The 27,850-nt window shown below is 47.1% G+C and overlaps 1 protein-coding gene across 2 annotated transcripts; it reads right to left on the bottom strand.

The window, feature by feature from the left end:
- Nucleotides 1-27,820, bottom strand: TIMELESS (timeless circadian regulator). Of its 2 annotated transcripts, none has more exons than XM_035002364.1 (29): nt 27,733-27,820; nt 15,007-15,171; nt 14,710-14,863; nt 14,472-14,586; nt 14,315-14,377; nt 13,923-14,024; nt 13,587-13,742; nt 13,214-13,347; nt 12,928-13,015; nt 11,915-12,091; nt 11,131-11,348; nt 10,792-10,895; nt 10,477-10,646; nt 6,283-6,417; nt 6,033-6,184; nt 5,012-5,109; nt 4,794-4,920; nt 4,479-4,680; nt 4,053-4,198; nt 3,360-3,445; nt 3,155-3,269; nt 2,983-3,065; nt 2,612-2,754; nt 2,228-2,408; nt 2,077-2,145; nt 1,822-1,940; nt 665-890; nt 436-540; nt 1-294 (listed from the first exon to the last, which is right to left on the bottom strand). In XM_035002364.1, the coding sequence occupies exons 2-29, from the start codon at nt 15,101-15,103 to the stop codon at nt 227-229; spliced, it is 3,633 nt and encodes a 1,210-aa protein (XP_034858255.1). In that variant the 5' UTR covers nt 15,104-15,171; nt 27,733-27,820; the 3' UTR covers nt 1-226. The 2 variants fall into 2 exon arrangements, with proteins under 2 accessions (XP_034858255.1, XP_034858256.1); XM_035002365.1 differs by having other exon boundaries at nt 14,472-14,541.
- Nucleotides 27,821-27,850: the final 30 nt, after the last annotated feature.

The following is a 27,850-nucleotide window of genomic DNA, read 5'->3' as shown; positions in this document are numbered from 1 at the left end:
TCCTAGGACCCTGGGATCATGACCCGAGCCGAAGGCAGACGCTTAATGACTGAGCCACCCAGGTGTCCCTGCCTGAACTTCCAGAACCGTAGATCCACGGGGAAGCCCAGGACTCTACTGCTTCTGTCTGGTAAGAGGAGTCTCTGGGTCCTGTGTGACCCTCTGAACTCTGACTTAAATTCCCCACCTAAAAATGGTCTACCCCTTCCCCAAAGCTTCTAGGTCTTCAGTCGCTCTCATCTTCATCCTCAATCTGGAACCGTTTCTTCTTTAGGATTTCTGGAGCTCTTGACTCTGGGGCCAGGGGAACGACAGGGGTGAGAAGAGAGAGTAAATATGTTAAGGGAGAAGTGGGGCAGTAGCGCTGATCTTCAGGACTGAGGAGAAGAGTGCTAGAGGTCAGAAGAAAAAGCAGATCCCAGTCAGACACCCTACCTTTGTTCCTGCCCTCGTCTTCATCCTGTTCCTCATCGCTGTCTAGCAGTTGTCGCTTCCTGGGTGCCATTTTCAGCTGTTCTTTCTCGCCAGCAGCCCCTTCCCCTGAAATGACCATAAGAGGCATGGAATTAGGGAACCAGGCCCTCATATTCTCAAAATACCCTATCAGTCCTCTCGATCAACATGGCTGGCCCATAGTAAGTACCCAATAGGTAAGTGGTCTTACCCCCTGGGGACACCAGGCCGGCTTTCTTTTTTCGGGCTAGCAGGAGGGCCCTTAGGGCCTGTGCACGGTGCTCCTTTTGGTGCTCCTCTTCAGGGCCTTGCTCTCCCGGCACTTTAGGTTCTGGTCCTGGCTGAAGTTCTTCCTCCTCCTCGGGCTGACTCAAAGAAGCCGCTACCTTCCGGAGCTGGGTAGGACTCAGCTTAGCTGGAATTCTCCAGAAGGTTTCCTACAGGAGCAAAGAAGTTGAAAATGGGAGTAACAGGAAAGGAGCAGACTCTAGTTCACCAGATCTTGGTATTATTCATTGAATAGATATGATCCCACATTGGTGAAGATCCACAAAGGTTGTAAATTCTTACTGCTTATTTATCCAATATATGCACAGTGCCTGATACATCCGAAGGTTCCCAGGAAATTCAGTTGTTAATTAAATAAATCAATGAATGGATATCCGGGATCCAAAGGTGAATCAGATATGATCCCTGCTTTCAAGAAACCCACAATCTAGTGGAAGAAAGAACCAACATACTGTAACATCACAGGATTGGGGCTACATCAGGGGAATGAGCAAATCCCAGCTACCAAAGTTACTACTGTCACTTCAGAGGTTGAAGGAGTGATAGCGACACTTCTCTGAGGAGGGGACAACTGAACTGACTTTTGAAGGCTGAGTGGAGGTTCATCAGGAAGACGGGTGACAGGTGAGTGTCGCCTTGTATGTGCAGTCGGAGACATTCAGTGGAGGGACTGGCACGACCAGCTGTTTGGAGGTATGCAAAGTAGTCCAGGATGACAATGGTGAAAGGGAGGTGTGTGGGTGGCGTGGCCGTGAGGGTGCAAAGGCTGGCCAAGGCCAGGCATGCCACTCAGAGGCTGCGGACTCTGTCCCGCCAACAGTGGGGAACCACCCAGTGCTCTGGACAGGGGAGTGATATACTCAAAACCCTACTTTAGAAAGATAACTTGGGGGGCAGCATGGAAGGTGGAGTAGGGGACGGGGAGACCAGAGAACATGAACAGGACGGGTGCTGCAGGAGCCTCGGTCAGAGCTGACCAGAAAGGAAGTCAGAGATGGCAACTGCAATGAGGAGGAAGAGATGTACTGTAAAGGAGTGGCAACACGCCGCCGTGGCTCAAAGTGGAACCAGGGTATTTACCTGCCCAGAGGCAGGAGGCCGAACCCCAAGCTTGCGCAATAGCTGTTGAAACTGCTCATTTTCCATCGCTTCCTCATTTTCTTCCGTCAGCGGCACCAAAGGCACTGCCTGGGAGCAGCCTAGGACAGGGTCAGTGGTCATGTGGTGAAGACCAGAAGCCAGAACTGGTGGTCCATCCCACGGCCAGCATCCCATGGGCACGTGTCCGGCAGCCTCCGCTACCCCAGCCCTGGAAACCGCCATTTATCTGCTCACCATCCTCTTCTCGATTGTCAGCTGCTCGAATCAGACAGCTCTGGAGCCACAGAAGGGGAGCAGAGAAGCCTATGGGAAGGAGGGAAACTTACCATGGGCTCATACTGCCAACCCCTCCACCTGAGACATCTCTCCCAGCCCAAGTCCTCACCTTCCTGAGACAGGCTTTGCCCAAGGGTCTCAGCTGAAAGGACTGAGCTACCCTCGGCTTGTTCTGCTTCTGAGTCCTCCTCCTCTTTCCCTTCATCCTCGTCACTCTCTGCCTCTGGCCGGTTTTCTCCTTCTTCCAGATCTTCCTGGTAAAAATCTTTCTGGGACTCCTCTCCATTAGGCTAAAATTCAGTGGGGTGGGAAATGAAAAAAGGGGACAAGATGAGGAATGGCGTGGAGTCCTCTGGTTCCTGACCACCCCTGGAAACTGGGGGGACCTAGCCAGAAAGAGCCTAAGGCAGGAACCATCCAGGTGAGCTACCTGTGAGGAGCGCTTCGGGGGTGGGGTGGAGGGCGCCCTGCAGAGCCAGGGAAAGACTGTTACCAAGCTTGAGGGCGCCAGCTTCTTGCGGCGTTTCTTATATAGCTCCCGCCGCTCAGCCACCAGTCCCAGAGCCAGCAGCTTCTCCACTATTCGGGCCCGTGAGCGTTTGGCCGTGATATTCTTCATGATATGGCCCAGCACGTCTACAAAGAGGGCAAGTGTAAATACTAGAGCAACAGGGGGAAGGGAGTAGTGAAGGAGAGCAGAGGCCTCTGCAAAGAGGCTAATTCAATTCACTCACAAATGACACCACAAATATAATAAAGGGAAAGAAGGGATGGAACAAGCCTTCCTTGGGAACAGGAGGCAGGGGCAAGACACGGACAGCTCGGCTCTCATCTCAGCAGCTCGGAAGTCCCGCCATCACTTACCATCTGAGTCCTGGAACTCCTCGAACAGCCGCTGCAGCTCTAGCTCCTGATCTTCCGTCCACAGTACAATATGGGTTCCTTTCCTGCTTAAGGACACGTCAGTGGAAGAGGGGGCCCAGGGAGCAAATGGAGGACTCCCTATCTCAGTGCCCTCCAGAGCATGCACCTCTACCTTTGGAAGTCTCTGACGCTGTCAGCCAGGCCCAGCCGTACCAGATGGTGGATGACCTGCTTGCGTGTTCGAGGGGTTTTCAGGTGCGCCAAGATGATGTCCACCACATCCTGACCTAAGAGGGAGGGGGAGTGAGGCAGTAAAGGAGGTCCTGGAGCTCAGGCTGCCCACTTCAGAAATCTTCAGATCGCAAGGGCTCATATACCTTCCACATCCCTATGGGCAAGGTATAGTTCCTGAAGCTGGGCCTCCTCCTCCGGGCTCCACATAGGGGGTTTGCGACTGGAGGACCTAAATGGGGATAGGAGAAAGGGAGCACGTAGGATGTTGGCCCCAAGAGAGGAGACCAAAGGCCCTCTCTGGTCAGCTCTAAAAGGAACAAGAGGCAACGCAGGTAACTCAGAGGAGCCAGTTAGCGGAGGCCTAAGGTGTGCTTCCTTTCCCTCATTCTCCTTCCACTTACGATCCCAAAAGTCAAACGAAGAGACTTTCTGGGTTGGGCCTATGGAAGTTGACACAGCAAGGGCTGAGCGGATTATGGGAAAAGGAGAGGAGCTGAGCTACAGGGAAAGAGGGCAAGCATTTCCATGAATCCTCAGTTTCCCGGCACATTTTGGGACGGGGCACATATGGACTCTAAGGGGCCACCCCACTGCCAACTGACCACCCCCCACGAAGGCGGGTGAAGGAAGGAAACCAGAGTAGACAGGAGACTTAGGATCCAGTCCCACTTCCTCTCTCGGGTGATCTCAGGGAAAACATTTCACCTTGGGGGCTTGTTTTCTCACCTATGAAAGGGGAAGAAAGTCAGACTAGCTGATCTGCAAGCTCCTCCAGCTTTGACACTCTGTGACCGTGTCACCCACTATTGCCCATCGGTCCCCATCTTCAAGCTCACCCGCCGTCCAGAGAGCCATAGCCCTCGGCCATCTCTCGGACCACAGCTGTGTTCTTCCAGAACAGCAGCTCCACAAAGGCTTTCTGGTTGACTGCAGCCAACGCAAAGAACTTGCCCAGGATGTACTTGGCGAAAGTCACGAGCTCCTGTGGGCGAGGGAGGCTGCTGTGCGACCTCTGGCCTAAATGTACACATCAACCAGGGCCTCTAGGTACTTTCTGCCTGTTCCCGGCTGCCCCTCCTCACTCAGACTCTCCTAGCCGCCCCCCTCCCCCAGCCCCCTCAGCCTGCCTGCCTGCTTCCTCACCGTTCTGTCATCTCTCAGCCCTCGGCACCGCTCAGCACCCTTTGTCTCCTGAACACTATCCTTTGTGACCCTAGCACTCCCCTACGCCTCTCGATGCCCGCTGCTTGCTGCGTCCTCACTTTGTAGGCCCCGGCGGCCGGGTCGCTGAGCAGCCGGTTGAAGAGGCAGAAGAGTGAGAGCTGGAAAAGCAGGCCCTCCATCCGGAGGTCGTGGGCCAGGCGGTGCAGCAGCTTGACCACACAGCGGTTGGTGTGGGCGCTGTTCTGTCCGTAGCTCCGCAGCAGGAGCACGCAGGCTCGCACAACAGCTGAGCTTGCAAAACTGCGCCGGGACGGGAGGGAGGGAGCGAGCGTGTCAGCACGGGAAGGACGCTGCTCACCCTCCCAGCTCTACAGTCTCCACCCTGGGCCCGACTGCGAATGCTCGGCGCGCACCGTTTCAGGTAGTCCAGGAAATTAAATTCTTTCTCTGACACCTGGACCGCTTGCAACTCTTCCTCGTCCTCGTCCTCGTCCTCGTCTTCCTCTTCCTCTGCCCCTCGTTCCTCTGGCCCCTGCTGCCCTATAAAAAAAGTGAGGATTACTGGGTCTCTGTGAGGCTGGTTCTAGAGGAGAGCTGGAAGGAAGGGCATGTGAAGGACACGGAGACTCACGGGGAAGCGGGGCGCAGAGGATCTGTTTCAGCAGCTGGATCTCTTCCTCTGCAGAAATGTCTTGAGGGCCAAACACATCTCCTTCTGGCCACACCTCCCTGAAGCACGGAGAGAAAAAAGACCTTAGCCAGGGGGAATCTGAGTTACAATTTGAGGTGGGCGAAGGAATTTGGACTAATCTTTCATCTGTCAGCCAGGAAGAGAATGCAAACTGTTACCTCAAAGATGAAACAAAGACTCTAGGGAAATCCTGCCTCATCAGCCACACTGCACTGAATACCGCACGAACAAAATGCAAACAATCGAAATGTCTCACACTTGGTTGAACAAAGGTACGTCTCACATTGCCATTAACAATTACGGCACTACGGGGCGCCTGGGTGGCTCAGCTGGTTAAGCGACTGCCTTCGGCTCAGGTCATGATCCTGGAGTCCCGGGATCGAGTCCCGCATCGGGCTCCCTGCTCGGCAGGGAATCTGCTTCTCCCTCTGACCCTCCTCCCTCTCATGCTCTCTGTCTCTCATTCTCTCTGTCTCAAATAAATAAATAAAATCTTAAAAAAAAAAAAAACAATTACGGCACTATATCTCATGAGACACGATGCTCATGACATACTGAGAAGTAAAAAAAAAATACTATAAAACCGGACGTACAATATTTCATTGTTGTAAAAAAAGTTGTGTATGTCTATACATAACACGGAGGGAAAAAAGAAAGATGACTCATCAAAATGTTAAAGATGACTGATTACCTTTAGCCAGTAGAATTATTTGTATTTTTTCCAATTAACGGTGCTTTCTGATATTTCTCAAAAATAAAAGAAAAACGAACAACCCAACCCCCAATATGCCAATCGAAACTGCCCAGAACTCGGTGCTCAGTACAGAGCCCCTGTGCTTCTCATGGGGCTTCTCTCTTTGGAAGACAAAGAAACCTGGACCACCAGGGAAAGCCTCCCTCTGCCCCCAAAAGCCCAGGAGCTGGATCCAGGAGGACGGAGGTGGGGGCGCAGAGCTCTTACCGGGCAGACCTAAGGAGGGCCAGGGCTTGTGGGGCCTGGCCAGCCAGGAGACAGTCTTGGATCCGCACCATGGCTTCTGCCCGCTGCTCTTCCACAGACACCTCTGAAGCCGCATCAAAGGGAACCACGGAGTCCACACTGAGCTCTGGACCCTAGAGCGGGATTAAGGCTATGGGAACAGAGGAGGGAACCCCAGACAGCCCACCAGCGCACTACCCCTGGGAAAGGGAGGGCGTCTGCAGCGACCTACCTGGGCACAGCACTGTAGCTGCTCGGCCAGGGATGGCCACACAGCCTCTAGTGCCCCTGCACCAGAGGGGACATCACCAGAAGCAACAGGCCGATCTAGAACCTTCTTTTTCTTCTTTCTCTTCTTTCGTTTGTTCTTTGGAGAAAGAACTGTTGTTAGGATGGCTGGAAAGCTAAGAGGACGTTTTCCCATCAATGTCTTCTCCAATCATTCATTAGAGGCCTGAATTAATTAATTTGATAGTCACAGAGTGACCACTGTGGGCTATTCATAAGCAATAGGGAAGCAAGAGTGAAGGTCTATTTCCCTGCCCTTGAGGAGCACAGTCCAGTGAAGGAGACAGGTAAAGTATATTACAGTATGGGCAAGAACTAGAATATGGCTGGGCATAAAATGCTACGGCAAAACACAGGAATAGTACTTGACTTATTTCTTGGGGTCAGGGATTTCCCCAGAGCAGTGATATCTTAAGCAGAAGTTTACAGAATGAACAGACTGACTATGAGGATACGAAATTCGATATGAAAAGGCTCTGTAAAATGCAAAGCACTATGTACACATAACCTGTATTTTTTTTCTCCTGAAAAGCAGGAAAATGAGAGTCAGCACCCCACCCCTGCTCCCCCAAATCAAGGCTGTGAACCAGTTTGGGGCACAGGCAAATAGGATGGACTAGGAGGCCCTTGAGGCTCACGCTCTATTCAAGAAACTCGTAACACACCAAAAGTTAGTAGCATAAACTTTGGAGCCCAACAGATCTGGATTTAAGTACTGACACTAGCCACTAGCAAGAGCTCGAACAAGCTGCTTCACCACTACGTGCACGGGTCCTAGCGCTACCATGAGGATGACATGAAAACCTAAGCACAGCGTCTGACACACAGTAAACACTCAATAAGCAACAGCACCTCGTATTTCTGAGGATACAATAGAGCCCTGAATGTAAAAATATCTTTTCGTAAGGACTCACTGGTACTACTTTTAAGTCCAGTTCTGACCAAACTGTAAGCCACAGCAAATAGAATTACAGGAAGATTTTTACAAAGCAGAGTGCTTGTGTCTGCAGGATATACAAATTCATTGAGATTTTCTTCTTGTCTTAGACTTTATCATTGTATTTCATTTTTCTCATCATGATAAGTGTACTCTTTAATCCCCATTCTTTATTTCCCCCATGCCCCCCACCCACCTCCTGTCTGGTAACCATTAGTTTGTTCTCTATCGGTAAGAGTCTGATTTTTGGTTTGTCTCTTTTTCCTCTGCTCGTTTTATTTCTTAAATTCCACATATGAGTGAGATCATATGGTATTTGCCTTTCTCTGCTGACTTATTTCACTTAGCATTATTCTCCCTAGCTCCATTCATGTTGTTGCAAATGGTGAGTTCATCCTTTTTTATGGCTGAATGATATTCTATTTTATATATATATATAAAAATACACATCTTTATCCATTCATCTATGGATAGATACTTGGGCTGCTTCCATAGTGTGGCTATTATAAACAGTGCTGCAATAAACAAAGGGGTGCATGTTTCCCTTTGAATTAGTGTTTTCTTACCCTAGACTTTTATTTATTTATTTATTTATTAAGGATTTTATTTTTAAGTAATCTCTACACCCAACGTGCCACTCAAACTCCCAACAGTTCAACAGTCACCTGCTCCGAAAACCCAAAAGACTCCACCCCAAAACTGCTAGAACTCATACAGGAATTCAGTAATGTGACAGGATACAAAATCAATGCATAGAAATCAGTTGCATTTTTATACACCAACAACGAGACAGAAGAAAGAGAAATTAAGGAGTCAGTCCCATTTACAATTGCACCAAAAACTGTAAGATACCCTAGGAATAAATCTAACCAAAGAGGCAAAGGATCTGTACTCAGAAAACTATACAACACTCATGAAAGAAATTGAGGAAGACACAAAGAAATGGAAAAACATTCCATGCTCATGGATTAGAAGAACAAATATTGTTAAAATGTCAATGCTACCTAGAGCAATCTACACATTCAAAGCAATCCCCATCAAAATACCATCAACTTTTTTCACAGAACTAGAACAAATAACCCCAAAATTTGTATGGAACCAAAAAAGACCCTGAATAGCCAGAGGAATGTTGAAAAAGAAAACCAAAGCTGCAGGCATCACATTGCCAGACTTCAAGCTCTATTACAAAGCTGTCATCATCAAGACAGTATGGGACTGGCACAAAAAGAGAGACATAGATCAATGGAACAGAATAGAGAGCCCAGAAATGGTCCCTCAACTCTATGGCCAACTCATCTTTGACAAAGCAGGAAAGAATGACCAATGGAAAAAAGACAGTCTCTTCAACAAATGGTGTTGGGAAAATTGGACAGCCACATGCAGAAGAATGAAACTGGACCATTTCCTTACACTACACACAAAAATAGACTCAAAATGGAAGAAAGACCTAAATGTGAGACAGGAATCCATCAAAATCCTAGAGGAGAACACAGGCAGCAACCTCTTCGACTTCAGCTGCAGCAACTTCTTCCTAGACACATCGCCAAAGGCAAGGGAAGTAAGGGCAAAAATGAACTATTGGGACTTCATCAAGATAAAAAGCTTTTCCACAGCAAAGGAAATAGTCAACGAAACCAAAAGACAAACCGACAGAATGGGAGAAGATATTTGCAAATGACAGGTCAGATAAAGGGCTAGTATCCAAAATCTATAAAGAACTTACCAAACTCAACACCCAGGGAACAAATAATCCAGTCAAGAAATGGGCAGAGGACATGAACAGACATTTCTCCAAAGAAGACATACAAATAGCTGACACACACATGAAAAAGTGCTCAATATCACTCAGCATCAGGGAAATACAAATCAAAACCACAATGAGATACCACCTCACACCAGTCAGAATAGCTAAAATTAACAAGTCAGGAAACAAAAGATGTTGGCGGGGATGCGGAGAAAGGGGAACCCTTCTACACTGTTGGTGGGAATGCAAGCTGGTGCAGCCACTCTGGAAAACGGTATGGGGGTTCCTCAAAAAGTTGAAAATAGAGCTACCATACAACCCAGCAATTGCACTACTGGGTATTTACCCCAAAGATACAAATGTAGGGATCCGAAGGGGTACATGCACCCCGATGTTTATAGCAGCAATGTCTACAATAGCCAAACTATGGAAAGAGCTCAGATGTCCATCGACAAATGAATGGATAAAAATGTGGTATATATACATACACATACACAATGGAATATTATGCAGCCAGCAAAAAAAAAAAAAAAAAAAATTTGAAATCTTACCATTTGCAGTGACGTGGATGGAACTAGAAGGTATTATGCTAAGTGAAATAAGTCAATCAGAGAAAGACAATTATCATATGATCTCACTGATATGTGGAATTTGAGAAACAAGGCAGAGGATCAGAGGGGAAGAGAGGAAAAAATGAAACAAGAAGAAACCAGAGAGGGAGACAAACCATAAGAGACTCTTAATCTCAGGAAACAAACTGAGGGTTGCTGGAGTGGAGGGGAGTGGGAGGGATGGGGTGGCTGGGTGATGGACATTGGGGAGGGTATGTGCTGTGGTGAGCGCTGTGTGTTGTGTAAGACTGATGAATCACAGACCTATCCCTTGAAACAAATAATACGTTATATGTTAATAATTTAAAAAAAAAAAAGAGTCACACGCTCCACCGACTGAGCCAGGCAGGTGCCCCTTGTCCAAGACTTTTAGTTTTTTATTTCATTTCAGGCTTATATTACAATCCCATCTTTAGGGATCTGAGGACTGACATGAGTAGCTTGAGTTATCCTAACAATTACTAATATAGGATGAGATTCTAGACCTCCTGGCTTTTAACTTAGGGCTCCTTCCATCTCACTATAGTGCTTATGGAGTATAACCAGAAAGGATCACAGCATAATTACTAAACTCTAAATTATGAATCCCCAGAGTTTATATGTTTTGCACATAATAGGTGTTTCGTAAATGTTTCCTGAATGAATTAGGATATTTACATTACACTGGAGATTAATTTAATGAAAGAAGGAAACTATAGTAGGCTCACAACAGCAACACCAACAAACTCCTTGCCCTCCTTAGTTCAGAGTAGTGCTAACAGGTCAGCTCAAGCTACAGAAATGTGAGGAGAGTTCCCTGTTCCCCACCCTTCCCTACGGCTCTTTCCACATCCCAGTGCCCAGTACCTGCACCACCAGGTTCCCACGGCTCCGACAGAACCGCTCCAACATCTTGAGGAAGAGGTGGGTGGTTTCCACCAGGTCCCGAAGGAAAGAGCGTGGCTGGCATCTCTCATCAAACTTTCGAAAGAGTGCCAGGAAGAGTTCTCGGTACTCCATCACATAGAAAATGTTGTCTAGGAATGGGGAAGAGAAAGGAATGGAAGGACTGGTCTGGAAACTTTGGGAAAGGCAGAGATGGATGAAGTTGGGGCTGGAAAGAGTGAGATTGTGGTCAAGAGATGGGAAAGGCCAGGATTAGACACCAGGCCAGGGCCTCACTCTTGATGATGCGGCTGCTCTCCCTCACAGCCTCGTCCAGGGACATGTCCATCTCATTCACTGTGGCCAACAGCTCCTGATAGGCCTTCAGGGCCAGGTGCATCCTGTGAGATGAGACATAGAGAAAAAATGGAGGACAAACGGGCTTGTGCAAACAGTATCACCCCTACCCCTTCCAAAAAACAGTGCTATCAAAAACCGTGACCCAGCCGGTCCTTGCTCCCCAGCCTGACCACCTTAATCCTGAAACAGGAAAGAAAGTACCACCCAGAATTCAGGCACTCAGATTGCCAGCCTGGCCAAGACGCCCACTCTGACCCCAATTCTCATCCCACTCACCGCCGTGCCCAGGACGCGGCTTCCTTGCGGTCAGTCAGCATCATCTCATAGTAGTTGGTGAGGTTCTGTTCAATGAAGTGGAAGGTACGGACACTGAGGGTCTCAGAAACCAGGCCTGGCCGGAAGGAGGCAGCTCGGTTGAAGGCCATGAAGAAAGCCAAGGCCCACATGTAGTAGGTCTCATCATGCTGCTGAGCCTTCTCCCGCAGCAGGTGATCCTAATGACCAGGAAAAAAAGATCACCCCATGACCCCAGGGCTTCCAACTTTCTCCTTGTCCTATAGGATGATGGGATAGAGCCTGGACACCACTGTAACAATATTCTAGGATTCAGAATTTCCAGCCCTCTCTTGTTCTCCCTAGGTCTCTCCCCTTCCTCTGGGGACTTTCTCTAAACCTTTTTTTTTCTTTTTTAATTTTATTTATTTATTTGTCAGAGAGAGAGAGCACAAGCAGGGGGAGTGGCAGGCAGAGTGAGAAGCAGGCTCCTCGCTGAGCAGGGAGCCCAATGTGGGACTCGATCCCAGGACCCCGGGATCATGACCTGAGCCGAAGGCAGATGCTTAACCAACTGAGCCGTCCAGGCGTCCCTCTCTAAGCCTTTTTAAAATGGCCCCAATAATGCACCCCCTCTCAACATCCCCACCATCCCTCAAGGGTGCCCTATACCCTGCCTGCCTACTAGTCCACACTCCGGGGTCAGCCTCCCATATCCTCCCCAGTTGCGCTTCTTACCCACCACTGGCCCCATTACCACTCTATTCCATCTTTCCCAGGCTCTCACCTTCACCGAGCCCATGAGCCGGTTATAACAGTTCTCCAAGAACTCAGAGCAGAAGTCTCTGAGGAAGAGTCTCACATTGAGGGCAGAGCGGCGCTGAATGGATAGCTCCCGGGCAGCTTGACGACGTTTAGGCACCCTTCGGGGCTGCTTTCCCAAATCCGAACTGTAGTTTTGGAGCTGGGGGTGTGGGTTGGGGGGTTAGAATTAGCCCTCACCACCATCCTCCCCCTGCAGTTCTTTCCACATCCCTAGTGCTACAATTTCCTCAGAAAAAACTCTTAGAAGGTTCCCTCTGGTACTAAGTGAAGTATATAGATAAAGACAATAATGCCGGAGGCTCTATTTCTCCTATTGTCTCCAACTTTCTTTTTATTTTTTAAGATTTTCTTTCTTTCTTAAAGATTTTATTTATTTGAGAGAGAGAGAGAGAGAGAACAAGCACATGTGCACAAAGAGGGGAAGGAGCAGAGGGAGAGGGACAAGCCTGATGCAGGACTAGATCCCAGGACCCCGGGATTATGACCCAAACTGAAGGCAGACCCTTAACCGACTGAGCCACCCAGGTGCCCCCCCCCGCCCCTTTTTTGAGATAAGAGAGAGAGTGCGCGAGAGCGCGCACACATGCACAAGCAGGAAGGTCAGAGGGCAGGGGAGAAGCAGACTCCCCACTGAGCAGGGAGCCCAATGAAGGGCTCGATCCCAGGACCCCGAGATGATGACCTGAGCCGAAGGCAGATGTTTAACCAACTGAGCCATGCAGGTGCCCCTGTCTCCAACTTTCTAAGCCCAAGAACAAAGATGCTTTACATCCAGAGATGCTTGCTTACCTTTCTTTTTCTTTTTATGATTTTATCTTTAAGTAATCTCTACACCCAACATGGGGCTCGAACTCACAACCCTGAGATCAAGGGTTGCATGCGCCACCGACTGAGGCAGCCGGCACCCCCCTGCTTACCTTCCTTAGGCATCCTCAACTCCACAATGTTCCCACCCCAAATGGGGAGCGTACTCACATTGTGGAGACCTTTGTGAAAGATGAGGTCCCTCTCCCCAATGGATTTCAAACCCTGGACAATGTAGGAGCCCCCAAATCGAGAATGCCTGCAGTACAAAAAATAGTCCAGGGTGATTCCTCAATTCTCTGGAAGCTTTATCCCCATTCTCTCTCACCAGCACATCGGAGCATATCATGACTGCAAAATGTTATCTGGTCCCCACTGTGTTAGCCTTTGGCCCAAGCCCTCAGCATTCCATACGGAAGGGATGGGAACAGAGGCACGGCACCTCCCTGCCACTCACCTGCTGCCTCGCTGAAGGGCTCGAGTCTTCTTTTCTGCCATCTCTCGCTGGCGCAACACCTCCAGTTCTGCCACATCTGTGCTCCGCTCCTGCGCTAAGCGTCCCTGTCCTACTCCTGCCAGCTGTTCAGGGTTCTAGATTTGAAACAAAGCAAGAGTCAGAAGGGCAGCCAGTCCTTGTTCTAGGTTCAGTCCTAGTGGGAACAGAAAGGGTGAATGAACTAGGACTGCTGAAAGTACCCCATACTCAAGGCATGGCTACTCTGTCACCCACCTGCTCCCAGGTAATTCAGCCACCATTTCAAGAGTAATTCTGGCTACACAGCAGAAAAGTACATGGGTGAAGGGACTAGGGAAATAAGCCAGGTTCTCACCTGGTCACGAAACATGAGGGAGACAATCTCTAGCACATGCAGGCTCCACTGTTGCTCAGCGGGCGAGCTGGCCAGAAAGAGAAGCAGGTCATCCAGGCCACTGAGGTGAATTGCCCAGAGAAGCTGGTCATGGACACTGGCGTCATTGTCGATCCTCTGAGCAGTGAGTGATAAGGGGAGGAAGAGAGGTCATTCACTTCCACTGCCCTGCCTTGAGGTTCTCCAACTCATTCCTTGACCAAGGATCCCCCCTGACTTGTCAGAGGGCAGAAAAGCAAAAAAGTGCAGCTCAACCTGACCAAGCAGAAGAAAGCGGACAACCCAAGACCCTCTCACCTTCTCCTGATCAAGGTCAGTTGGAACATGGAGAATATTTCTGACCAGCAGCAGGATCCGTTCAATCAGCAAGTTGTCTTCCTCCTGCCGTTCCTCCCAGCCCTAGTCAGAAGGACAGTTAGAGGAAGAAACTCCCTGCGGAAGGTAGGTGGCATCTACCCTGGCTAGGGGACAGAGACCCAGAGGAGAACCAGGATTAAGAAGGAAGAAAAGAGTTCAAGAAGTCCTGAGGCAGCCAGAGACAATGGATGGGGCTTATGTATTGCAAGGACTGGGACCACATCTCCAAACTCCACCGTCCTGACAATGACCAAGCAGCCTGGTGCTCTGCCCAGAGGAGGAGCAAGGCACTAACAGTCCCTCGGGATCCTGGCAGGTGCACCCTCACTCACCAGCTGCAGCAGCTCATACAAAGTTTCACTGAGGACTCCAAAAGCTTTCTCACTGGCAAAGGCCTATAAAATAGGGGAATGGACCTTAAGTGGCACCCACCCTCTCCTTCCCTACTGCCCCAACTTCTGCCCCAGGGACTCTGAAGGAAAACCTCACCTCTTTGTAGGCCTGCAAGTACGCCAGCACCTGCAGAAAATGGTGCCGCAAGCCAGGCTCCTTGGGCACACTGCCAAAACAGAGCAAGGCTGGTTGTGTCAAGTTCACCATCAGCCTGGGGAGACCATGAAGGAGGGAGACGTTGTTCAGTTCCCTCACCAGCGTCGAACGCCGAAATCTATCGGCTCAAACACCAAGGGCTGGCGCACGGTAAAAGTTAAAAAGCTGGGGAACCAACCTGATAACGGCATCAAAAAGAGGCTTGTCCTGGCGGTGCTGGGTAAGGATGGGTAGAAGGTCACGCTGCAGGATTTGGGCTGCCCCCAGCTGCTGCCGCACGTTGCGAGTGTCATCCTCGTGCCGCAGGTAGCGGATCAAATCCTTCACGCTCTCTTCAGGGACAGAATAAACACAAGGAACCCTAGAAAAAGCTCCACCCTGGCCCACAGGCTAGTCATACCCGTGACTTGAGAAATTCTACAGACCACCTCAATTCAAGCAAGTTTTTTACCTGTTTCCTCAAAAAGGCACTCACCCAAGCAATCTGGTTCCTTGTGGTAAGTGTCTCCCTCTAAGTACCCAAGGGCACTACATGTGGCCAGAAGTTCACAATTCATCATGTGTAAGTCCATACACCAGTGGGCCAGCCAAGAGACACTGATATAAGGTAGGTGGAGACAGGACCCAGAAATGATGAGGCCTGCAGAGACAGGGAAAGATAACACATGGAGGGGCCTCTCCATGCAAGGGAGAGGGGGACAGAACAGGACCCTAATGCTCAGAGTATTCCAACCAAGGTCCTCAAATGCTTCGCTTTTGTCAAAAGTACCAAAAGTGCTATTCCTAGTTCCAGGGAAAGCTTAAATTAAGGCTTCTACCTGATCAAAACCAGGGAGACTCCAAGCCTAAGAATTAAGCACCTGCTCCATATTCTAACTTGGATCTAAAACTATGGAGACAGTCTGTTTCAGAGTCAAGATAATGAATGCATAGAAAGAAAGGTTGGTTAGAGAAAGGCATCAGCTCTGAGACTTTCATCCTCAGAGAGCTCCGTAGCCTTCTGGAGGAAGTGGGGGATGGGCTTCCCTCTCCTTTAAGGCCCCTCCACCTTCCACAGCCCCTCCACATACCATGTTACAGCTCTATGTACCACAAGGGCTAAGAAACCCAGCTTTGACCATACAGTGATTCTACTTAGGATCTGACATTCCTAGGACTCCGGAGGCTTCTGAGGCACTGGGCATGCAGAGAGGAAGTTCCTTTACTCTCCTCCCCAAAGTTACTCTTAAATTTTGGGGATCTTAGTAGAAGTTAGTGTCTAACGGAATGGGTGAGGAGAAGAATTAAATAGGAACCAGTTAAACTCCCCATCATTCTCCCCAGAAGAACCATCTTCCTTTTCTGAGGCTTGTCCCTTTTGATTAAGATCCCTAAACCCTCATCAGATAATCAGGTAGGTGGAGATCCTGAATCTTTTTTTTTTTTTTAATTAAAGATTTTTATTTATTTATTTGACAGAGAGACAGCGAGAGAGGGAACACAAGCAGGGGGAGAGGGAGAGGGAGAAGCAGGCTTCCCGCCGAGCAGGGAGCCCGATGCGGGGCTCGATCTCAGAACCCTGGGATCACGACCTGAGCCAAAGGCAGATGCTTAACGACTGAGCCACCCAGGCGCACCAGGAGATCCTGAATCTTGGATATTTCAGAACCTGACCCTAATAACACACACACACACACACAAATACGTTGCATTCACTAACCTGTTCTTGTGGAAAACTGGGAATGTCTGTTAATCTTGGCCCCTTAGTTATTCAGCTACACTGCTCTCAGCCCTTGGCAGCTTCCTCTGAAGAGACCTTTCCCTGTTCCATAGCTACCTCTAGCCCCTGACTCCACCCCTGTTCCCCAAGAGTAAATGGGTAGTGTCCAAAGGACTAAGGTTTAATGCCTGATGTCATCTCCTTGCATTTATGTAATCGGTCTACTTCTCTAGGCTACCTGCTATCCTTCTACCCTCACCCAGTGCTAATCTACTTTCCGAATGCTCGGCCCAGCAAGCGTGAGCCTGTAAAACACTGAAGGACCAGGAGTCTGAAGGGAGACTTCTTTTTTTTTTTTTTTTTAAAGATTTTATTTATTTATTCATGAGGGACAGAGAGAGAGACAGAGGCAGAGGGAGAAGCAGGCTCCCCGCGGAGCAGGGAGCCCGATGCGGGACTCGATCCCAGGACCCTGAGCCGAAGGCAGACGCTTAACCGACTGAGCCACCCAGGCGTCCCTGAAGGGAGACTTCTCTTCAGTGCCCTGTCTCATGGGACCTGTCACCCCTCAGACCTGGACTCCAGTGTGGTAGATGCAGTGTGTGGGATCTCTGATTCTCCCCTTAGACACATCAGCTTTTTCAGATAGATCACTGGTGTGTTTACGTATGTACGTGCGCACACCCAGACTGAAGGGCTTCCCTCTCTGCTCTCTCCAAGTGGCAGCCTAGGAAGCTGACAAAAATGGTCTATAAAGATGCTGAGCCAGCACATCCTCTTCAAAGTAAGACCCAGCATCACACTCTGGCACTGAAAGGTGTGACAGGATAAAGTCTTGGCTGGGAGGCTCTAAGACAGACAACCTCATACACTCCCAGCTCCCCTTCCCCCATACCTTTGTAGTTTGTAGACCAATGCTATGTAAAGATTCAATATTTGTAAAAGTGGCCCCAGCAGAGTACTCAGACATCTGCTTTCAAAACATCACTTTACCTGAAAGGCAAAAATAACAAGGTAGTAACAGCTACCTGTTACCTGGCTACCGGTTACCTGGCTACCAAACTAAGAGGGGGAGGGGAAAGGAGATGTCCTTGCAGACTTGAGAAGGGAAGAGGTTATGTTAAGAGACCCAGGACTTCAGATTCTAATCCCCTGGAGTTTTATGGTCCCCCCCCCAATCCCACCCCCCTGCAGTTTTGACAAAACCAGAGAGCAACAGGCAAAGCAGAGGAAGAAATGGGTCAGATGACCTATTGTAAAGCTCTCAGGTCATGAAGCAAGCTGGCAGTCTTGGGCCTATTCATTAGAACTGGAATCAAACAGCTCTCACAGGTGTTTCACCCATTCCGGGTGGAAACACGCTATTAAAAAATCATCCAGGGACAGAAAACTTAAGAGTTCACTCTTTTCATTCATTTAACTAGAAGCTACTCACTTTGTCTGTCTGGTCTCATCTTCCTCTCCTAGACTACTTATAATCTGATTGGCTTATGCATTTCTGAATGCACTCAATTTCTTTCATTTGGGAATCATTCAGTAAAAACTAACACAAAGAATAGGACAATGGTCACAAGGTGGGGTCAGGGTCCTGGCTTCCCTGCCTCCTTCTCTGTTCTTCACCAAGGCAGTCAGTCACAGAAAAGATGCTGCGGCAGCCATGGACGTGCCCGCTCAGAGATTTCTCATCAAGAAAGAGCTTGTTGGGGCGCCTGGGTGGCTCAGTCGGTTGAGCATCTGCCTTCGGCTCAGGTCATGATCCCACGGTTCTGGGATCGAGTCCTGCATTGGGCTCCCTGCTCAGCGGGGAGCCTGCTTCTCCCTCTGCCTGCCGTTCCCCCTGCTTGTGCTCTCTCTCTGACAAACAAAATCTTAAAAAAAAAAAAAAAAAGCTTGTCATTCAGCTGCAAAGAATGTGGCTCGCTGACAGTACCTCCAGGACCCACCGCAGCGCTATGCTTCCTGGGCAGACCCTTGGAAAATGATAAGCACAGGGGTCCTTGGTCCTAGCCATTTCTGTCCAACAAGGACTCCTCTACCAGTCAAGCCTTGCTTCTGAGTTTCTCACTGGTTCGGCTGAGACTGGCAGATCAGCCCTGTGGGCTGAGCCTCTTGCTGCCCCCAAACTCGCTGCCTTCTTGGTCTATCACAGGCACTCCTCTCTCCACTCAGTGCCTGCTCCCTGGACCTGAACTGACAGATACCTACTCCACTTCCATTATATGGTTATTGTATTGTGAGAATCCAGGTAAGTTATATCACAGCATGTTGTAAGCGCAGATGGATAATACAAAGTTAAAATAAAAATCAGTGGTTCCCATGCTTCATGATTTCACGTACCAGTATATATCCCCCCAAACTGGAGAAGCAATCTTGACTGGTAAGGGTATTAAAGATAGGGATATTAATGGGGCACCTGGGTGGCTCAGTCGGTAAGCATCTGCCTTCGGCTCAGGTCATGATCCCAGGGTCCTGGGATCGAGCCCCGCATCGGGCTCCCTGCTCCATGGGAAGCCTGCTTCTCCCTCTCCTACTCCCCCTGCTTGTGTTCCCTCTCTCGCTGTGTCTGTCAAATAAATAAATAAAATCTTAAAAAAAAAAAAAAAGATAGGCATATTAAAAATAAAACACTTTTTTTTTAAAAAGATTTTATTTATTTATTTGAGAGAGAGAGAATGAGAGACAGAGAGCCTGAGAGGGAGGAGGGTCAGAGGGAGAAGCAGACTCCCTGCCGAGCAGGGAGCCCGATGCGGGACTCGATCCCGGGACTCCAGGATCATGACCTGAGCCGAAGGCAGTCGCTTAACCAACTGAGCCACCCAGGCGCCCCTACAAACACTTTTTTAAAACCCCACTAACAGGGGTGCCTGGGTGGCTCCCAGTCGTTTAGTGTCTGCCTTCAGCCCAGGTCATGATTCCAAGTCCTGGGATCGAGCCCGCATTGGGCTCCCTGCTCTGCGGGAAGCCTGCTTCTCCCTCTCCCACTCCCCCTGCTTGTGTTCCCTCTCTGGCTGTTTCTCTGTCAAATAAATAAAATCTTAAAAAAAAAACAAAACACCCCACTAACATCTATTAACACCAGTGTTTCATATAAGAAAGAAACAGCTTAACACACACATAAAAAGTAGATGTTATATAATCTCAGCTATGCCCATTCTTTAAGGTACATAAACAAGTCTTTATGAAAAACTCCCTACACTGTCCTTCTCTTTCTCATTTGACTTCAGGCTGATAGAAATGTTTTCATAGACTAGTACTGTTCTGCTCACTGGCACTTAGGAATCATCGATTTATTTATTTTTTATTTTTTTAAGATTTTATTTATTTGACACAGAGAGAGAGATAGTGAGAGCAGGAACACAAGCAGGGGGAGCAGGAGAGGGAGAAGCAGGCTTCCCGCCAAGCAGGGAGCCCGATGCGGGGCTCAATCCCAGAACCCCGGGATCATGACCTGAGCCAAAGGCAGACGCTTAACGACTGAGCCACCCAGGCGCCCCAGGAATCATCGATTTATATATTTATATGATAATATTAAAAGTCATAAACCAGCCCAACAAAAGGAAAGCTCCCTGAGGGCAATGTTTCATTTTGCTGTTTAGTGCTGTACTCCTCAATGCCTAGAACATGCGTATAGTGAGCATGTAATACATAGTTGTTGAATGAATTAATTTTGAATTAACGGATTATCCTGGGTCATAACCTCTGAACCAGTGAGCCCATTTTGGAGATTATAACCCAAGAAAACAATTCAAAAAAGAGAGGAAATCACTTACACAAAAACAAATATAATACCTCTTCCTAGTACATTCTAGTTTATAACATGCTTTCATAGCTTTATTACACTTTGAACCTCACAACAGTCATAAGTGATAGATACAATCATTTCCATTTTACAGATGAAGAAACAGAGGCTCAGAGAGAATGAACACTTCAGGAAGATGTTTATAGATGAGTTATCTTTTTTTTTTTTTTAAAGATTTTATTTATTTATTTGACGGAGAAAGAGATAGCGAGAGCAGGAACACAAGCAGGGGGAGTGGGAGAGGGAGAAGCCTGCTTCCTGCCGAGCAGGGAGCCAGATGTGGGACTCCATCCCAGGACCCTGGGACCATGACCTGAGCCGAAGGCAGACGCTTAACGACTGAGCCACCCAGGCGCTCTGTAGATGAGTTATCTTTAATGGTAAAGGCTTGGAAACAAGCCAGATATCCCACCCCTGAGGAACAGCTAGGAAAACTAGAGAATACCAATAAATAATATGTCCTATAAAAACTAACTGCACACTAAAATTCAAAAGCTTACATTAAAAAAGGGCACGTAGGGTCGCCTGGGTGGCTCAGTCGGTTAAGGGGCTGACTCTTGATTTTGGCTCAGGTCATGATCTTGGGGTCTTGGGACTGAATCCTGTGTCAGGCTCCCTGCTCAGTGGGGAGTCTGCTTGAGATTCTCTCTCTCCCTCTGCCCCTCCCCTGCCTCACACTCTCAAATCTTAAAAAAATAAAAATAAAAAAGGGCACATAAAGTAGAATGTTCACAATAAGAACTACATAAAAATGTGAATGATCTGAAGCAGAAGAGGGATCTTGGAAATTAATAATAAAGATACATCTTGTAGGAGGTGCCTGGGTGGCTCAGTTGTTAAGTGTCTGCCTTCGGCTCAGGTCATGATCCCAGGGTACTGAGATCGAGCCCCGCGTCCAGCAGGAGCCTGCTTCTCCCTCTCCCACTCCCGCTGCTTGTGTTCCCTCTCTCACTGTCTCTCTCTGTCAAATAAATAAATAAAATCTTAAAAAAAAAAAAAGATACATCTTGTATTTAAAAATAAAGGTATTCAGGGGTGCCTGGGTGGCTCAGTAGCTTAAGCATCTGCCTTCAGCTCAGGTCATGATTCTGGGTTCCTGGGATCCAACCGGAGTGGGCTCCCTGCTCAGCAGGGAGTCTGCTTCTCCCTCTCCCTCTGCCCCTCCCCCTGCTCATGAGTGCGCATCACTTTCTCTTTCAAATGAATAAATAAATAAAATCTTAAAAAAAAAAGTTAATTCTGATGCACAGACAAGAGAGTGGGGTCTCACTATAGTTACCTCCAATAAATCTTTTCCTCCTGCACAGGAGGAAAAGGAGAAACCGCATGTACTATTTCCAGGCATGGGACAGAATAAACACAAGTCTGTAATTTCTCTTTGTTCTAATAAAAGCATTTTATTACACTTCCTGGATTTTCTGCTTTGAAAGCGATTCCCCCCATGCTGCCTCTTTCACTCACAACAGAGGCAAAACAGGAAAACCAGCCATTCTGGCTTGCCAAAGAACCAACTAAAAAGAAATTCTTTTTTTTCATCAATAAACTCCTGGATAGGTTTTTGGGTTTTTTTGATTTGTTTGTTTTGTGAAATACAGTGGCTTCCAAACTTCTGGATTTCATAGGTGGGTCTTTAATTTTTTGTTTCTTAATTTAGGGTGACTAACATAAGGTTGCCAACTTTACATTTTGTAACTTAAGGACACTTACACACACACACACACACACACACACACACACCCCTCATATTGCTGACTACAAAATGGTTCAGCTGCTATGGAAAATAGGCAATTCGTCAAAATGTTAAACACAGAGTTATTCTAAGACCCAGCAATTCCACTCTTAGTTATTTATCTGAGAGAAATAAAAAGTACGTCCACACAGAAATGTGTACGTGAATGTTCATAGCAACATCATTTATAGTAGTCACAATGTGGGAAAAAACCCAAATGTCCATCAACTGATGAACAGATAAACAAAAAGTGGTATATCTATACAATGGAATATTTGACAATGAAAAGGAACAAAGTGCTGATACATGCTACAATATGGATGAAACTTGAGAACAGTATTTTCAGTGGAAGAAGACAAATACAAAAGGTTACATACTGTATGATTCCATTTATATGAAATGTCCAGAATAGGCAAACCCATATAGACACAAAGTAGATTAGTGGTTGCCAGGGCCTGGAAGAAGGAGAGGTAGAATACAGCTAGTAGGTACATATAGAGTAACTTTGGGGGAGGGGTTGAAAATACTCTAATGTTAGTGCTAATGGTTATACAACTCTGTGGACTGTACCCTTTAAAAGGGTGAATTTTATGGTCTGTAAATTATATCTCAATAAAGCTGTTACAAAAAAATCCCACGCAATTACTATATATTCTATTTTCTATTTAAACATAAAAAACAAAAACAAAAAAACTAAGAACAAAATCTCAGGATAAAATACAGTCCATTAAATTTGATAACTAGAATTTATGAAAAAACTAATTATATTTTACTTTCACAGTTCATCATAGACAGATGGGAACTTTGTCAAACATCTTAGACTCAGCAGACATTTAAAAGGATGTCACTTTTCCCACTCAACTAACTACCAGGTGGTTCAAACGAAGCAATATTCCTCTGAAATTAATACTTGTAGGCCTCAAAATGCAAGAACCAAATAAAAACAAAGGAGAAAATATTAAATACACTTGCTATTGAAAATAGAAAATTAACTCACTTCTTGAAAACAAAATAAAGCCAAACAAAAAACTCCGCCCCAAACCAACTCTAAGAACCAGCTTTGAGAATCACTAGTATGAAAAGAATGACATTTGGCATTTGGATTCCAGGTCTGTCCAGTACTAAACTGGTGATCTTGAGTTTGTGGCTTAACCTAAACTTCAGTTTCCTTGTCAGTATACTGAGAAATTTAAATGAAATCATGCATGGAAAGCAGCGCTACTCAAAGCATGGTATGCGGACCACTGCTGGTCCACAAGCCGCTGGTCTGCATTAAGTACAGACACGAAGCATAAGCATTTAGAACATCTTACAGCAAGGTAAGAGTTAATGTTTGTTGAATCTAATAATTTTTTAAAAGATGTATTTATCTATTTGAGAGAGAGAGAGCGATCAGGGATGGGCAGAGGGAGAGTCCAACGCAGGGCTCGATCCCACGACTCCGAGATCAGGGCCCTGAGATCACGACCCAAGCTGAAACCAAGAGTCAGCTGCTCAACTGTGCCACCCAGGCGCCCCTTGAATCTAATAATTTTTAAAACTCTATGTTCTGTATGTTTTTTTCATGTTATTTTTCTTTTTTTTGTTTTTTTGTTTTTGCATGTTATTTTTCTGGTAATTTAATTTAGTTCAGGCCCTGTGTATCTCTAGCTTAGATGATTCAACTGCTTCCTAACCTCTTTCCCTGCCTTAGTTAAGTCTATCCATAATATGGTTACCAGATTTGACCATATAACCACCCTACCTAAAACCCTTCAATGGATACATAAAAAACTTCGTGATTATCTCTGGGGAGAATGGGGGTGTCTGGGGTAGGAGAAACATTTATCTCATTTGTCTTTCACTTTAGTACTATCTTAATTGTTTATCATTAGTAATTACATAGTTCCAGTGTTTTACCAAAGTGTTTTTAAAAAAGTACTTTATATATCCATTATAACTCAGTAAACGTGGGGATGGGGGAAGAAAGAAAGAAAGAAAAGTACTGATTTGTAACACCTTGGAGGGGAAAAAACCTACCTGGTCCTTTACCAAGATAGTTTGAGAAGCACTGATACCAGGCACTTCACTGAATGCTGAGCACAAAGTAAGAAATCTCAAAATGTAAATTTCCTCTCTGCCTACGGGACTCTATGATCAGTCACTAAATGCTTACGATGAGCCCCCAAAGCAAAGAAAAGATAAATGTTGCGCAGGTGCTAAAGAAATTTAAGAAATGTAGTTGCAGAAATAAAACCCGCCTAATAGAAAAGAAATAAGGTAAAAGACAATCAGTATAAGCTCTAACTAAGTGATACTGAAAAAATATTCTGACAAACTAGGGTTCTTTTCAGGTGAAAGTGGTCAAGGAGGTTTGGTCAGAGGAAGTGTGACTAGATCGGGGCCTTTGAAGGCTCCATAGTGTTCACGCAGCCGAGAGGAGGTGGGGCATTTAGGCAGAGAACTACCAGAGCGAAAGCAGAGAGGGAAACACTTCGGGTAGCTGAAACTAACAGGACAGCAGTAGAAAGGAGGGGTTGGAACTGACTTTATGGGACAACCTTGTCTTTGTCTACCAATTCAAGGATTTAAACAAAAGCCAAGAAGTCATCGAAGATTTTTTGAGCTGAAAAACAAAATGATCAAACTGGGGTCACACAAGCAGTACCACATGACCTGCTATTGTTATCACTACATATCACTCTCTGTGAGGTGTCAATCTCTTTCCTTTCGCTGCATTCAACCCTGCAAAAGATCCCAACCTCAGATCAGTCCAACCATCCACTTTCTAGACTCCTGAACTTAAATCCTGACTTAGATTTGCTGAAGAAAACCAAACCCTGCAGAATGATACACAACTACTGTGTAGTCTCCAACCTGAGCAGGGCCCTCAGCCTGGCCCAGCCAATCTTTTTTAGTGTTCCTGGCCCACTTCCTCTTCTCTTTCCCAAGGACCAACTGTTTCTAGCTTTCACGGTTATCCTCAAGCCCCTCTACTCCATTGCCTCCCAGATCTTTCAGCCGGTGTCTCTGCCCCCTTCCTCTGAGGAACAACTGAGGTCAGTCATCAGACAAGGAAGAACTCTTTCAACTTTCTCCACCCAAGCCTAAAAACATACATATTTCAAATGCCCACCCAGACTTCCTTGCTTCTAATCTAAGCCCTCCATTTGTGATTTATCAATCACTTCCTGTCCCTTAGTTGGTTGTTCCTCATTTCTTTTTTTTTTTTAAGATATTATTTTTTTTAAGTAATCTCCACACCCAACGTGGGATACGAACTCCCCACCCTGAGATCAAGAGTCACATGCTCTATCGACTGAGCCAGCCAGGTGCCCCGGTTGTCCCTCATTTCTCATTTGTTTCCAATCTTCTCTTTGTATCAGCCTATATAAGTTGCTCAAAGCTCTTCCATCTCAGGGAGGAAAAAACCCAACATAAAACAAAATCTTTCTTTGACGCCATATTGGCTCCCCCTTCTCAAGCACAGATGTCCATAGGCCTTCATCTTCAGTTCTCTTCCTGTCTTATTCTACACAGCCTCCTTGGGCAAACTCATCCATTCCCATGTCTTCAGCTACTATCTCTGAGTCATTAGCCAGCAAATCTGTACTCTTGCCATACTGAGCTCTCATGATGTCAATCTCACATTCCACTACCGAATAGCATTCTCCATCTTTATGTGTCATTGATACCTCACGTTAAACATGTCCAAAATGGAGTATCTTCCCCCTAAATTTGTCTCTACTTCTATTGTGGATCTCTTTAAGGACTGACACTATCTATTTCGTCATTCATATAGAAAGCTAGGTGTCATCCTAAATACCTCAAGTCATTAACTCAGGCTAATTCTACTTCCTTAAGCTCTCCTATCCAACCCCTATAAATCCCCATTGCTCCTGCCTTCATTCAGACCCTGACTACCTCTAGCTTAGGTTACTCAACCACTTCCTAACCTCCTTTTCTGCTTCCAGCGTTGTTCCCTTAAATCTATTCACAAAATAGTTACTAGATTTGGCCATATAACTACCCTGCTTGAAACCCTTCAATGGATACATAAGAAACTTCATGGTGATTGTCTCTGGGGAAAATGGGGAGGGAGCTACAATAGGAGGAAATATTTACCTTTCACTTTAGTACTATCTGAATCATTTACTACAGCATGCACTACAAAACTAAAGTTTCAGCAGCTTCAAATGCCTACAATACAAGGTCCTTCATAATCTCCCTACTGGTTACCTTTAAGCTGCTCTCTCAAGTTACTCTTCTGTCCTGAATGCCCTCCAGTCTATCCTTTCATCTTTTAAGACTCTGCCCAAATGGTACTTCCTCCCAACTTTTCCATCCCGAAGAGACCTCTCTCTCCTTTATGTCTACTTTGTGCCGTAAATATACTTCCATCATGGCATCTACAGATCATGTTATATGTCGTATTTAAACAGATTGTTTGAAATGTCTGTCTCCCTCCTTTAGTCTTAGATTCCGAGGGCATAAAGTATTTCTTACTCATCTCTGAATTTCCAGAGTCTAGTTAGAGAATCAGAACTTGCAGAGGGTGGGGCTTGGATTAGAGTGTTTTGAAAATGCTCATCTGGTGATTCTAACTCACTATCCTGTTAACAACTGATCTAAATTATAAACTCCTTAAGATCAGGAATCATTGTGACCAGCACAATGTGAATGATCAATAAATGGTTTCTAAACTGAAACTGAAGCAGACAAGTCCTGAAATTGAGGGAGGAAAGGTTGGAGCTGGAGATTTGGAGGCATCAGAATACAAGAAGGTGTGTGAAGCTGTGGCAGGAAATAAGCTTACTCAAGAGAGTACAAAGTGAGAGGACTTAGGAAGCCAGGGCAGACTTCTTTGTCACCCAGTAACTGCAGAGGACTCATTTACATGTGTTTTTCCATCCAGACTGTGAGTTCCTTAAGGTCAAGAACTCTGTCCTATTCATCTCTGTTCACCTGTCACTGAGCACAGTGCACAGTACCTGTTAGGAGCTTAGGAACTTTTTACTGGTCTGTATCAGTGACACTGATCATAGAAGGAGGTACAATACTTCAAGAACACAAAGGAAGAAATGACTACTTTGGCCAGGGAGGTGGGGGCTGGAAATAGAGGTTTTCAGAGGGACAAGTGAGCTCAGTCCTGAAAGAGAAGTTCATTTGGCAGAGAAGTGGCCAGAACTTCAAGCAGAGAGAACAGCAGGAGCGTAGGTACCAAGGCATGAAAGAGCACAACGCAGACACACCCCTTCCACGTGGCTGGGATTCGAGGGCATCACACAGGAAAAATGTTAGGGAGCTTTAGAAAATGAGGCTGAGAGGATCAGACTGTGAAGGATTTAAACCTGACTGTGGGTGGCCAAAGAGAAATTTTAAATTTAATCTGAAATGACCAGACCGACTTTCTAACTCGTGGCAGTACGAAGGGCAGAGTCTTTAAAGAACTGAGACCCAAGGAAAGGAGCTTAATTAGCAGCTCCCCGTTCAGCTAACAAACCCAAGCAAGGGCTGTATCCTCCTTAAGCCTGACACCCGAGAGAAAGGAGGGAAGGGAATGAGAAATCCATTCTATAAAAACCCAAGATTTAAGTCAAGCGAATTCCGAATTCCGACTCCTGCTTGGGCCACCAAGCTGCACTTGTTTCTTCGGGTCTGAACTGGATGGAAAGTTCCAAAGTGGAAATGCCCGGGAGCCTTCTGTTCTACCTTAGGGGCTCCAAGGCACTTCCCATCACAGCCCCACCCCTGCGCGAGGACCACCTGTGCAGAGAGGCGCGGGGACAACGCAGGAGCTTCTCAGGCGAACGCGGAACGCCGCGGCCCCTACTCGGGACTCGGGGTGGAGAATTGCGCGTGCGCATCTATCGCGCAAGCCCCGCCCCCTGCCTTGAAAGCCGGTGGCGGGAAACCGGGCTCAGCGACTCTCGACAGTGCCCCCGCGCCTCCGAAAGGACGCTGTCCCCTAGAGCCCTCTCTCCCACACACTCACCCGCTCCCCGCCGGTCCTCAGGATCCCTGCGGAGCCAGCAGCCCTCACGCGCCGCGCCGCAGCCTTTCCCGCCACCCGACCCGGCGGGACTAGTCCCCGCCTGCGTGCGGAGTGGGGC

The sequence above is a fragment of the Mirounga leonina genome, unplaced genomic scaffold, assembly GCF_011800145.1.
Source record: "Mirounga leonina isolate KUSES-001 unplaced genomic scaffold, KU_Mleo_1.0 Mir_126, whole genome shotgun sequence".
Lineage (NCBI taxonomy): Eukaryota > Metazoa > Chordata > Mammalia > Carnivora > Phocidae > Mirounga > Mirounga leonina.
The sequence above is the reverse complement of the archived record's forward strand: the minus strand, read 5'-3'. Positions and strand labels throughout refer to the sequence as shown.

What these genes read in the sequence shown, in the direction of transcription:
- TIMELESS (XM_035002364.1), bottom strand. Translation starts at nt 15,103, where the DNA reads ATGGACTTACACATGATGAATTGTGAACTTCTGGCCACATGTAGTGCC. An exon ending in AGCTGGCGCCCTCAAGCTTG is followed by an intron (nt 2,409 to 2,611) that starts GTAACAGTCTTT and finishes ACTGAATTTTAG; the next exon opens with CCTAATGGAGAGGAGTCCCA. An exon ending in GGCCTCCTGCCTCTGGGCAG is followed by an intron (nt 891 to 1,821) that starts GTAAATACCCTG and finishes TTGCTCCTGTAG; the next exon opens with GAAACCTTCTGGAGAATTCC.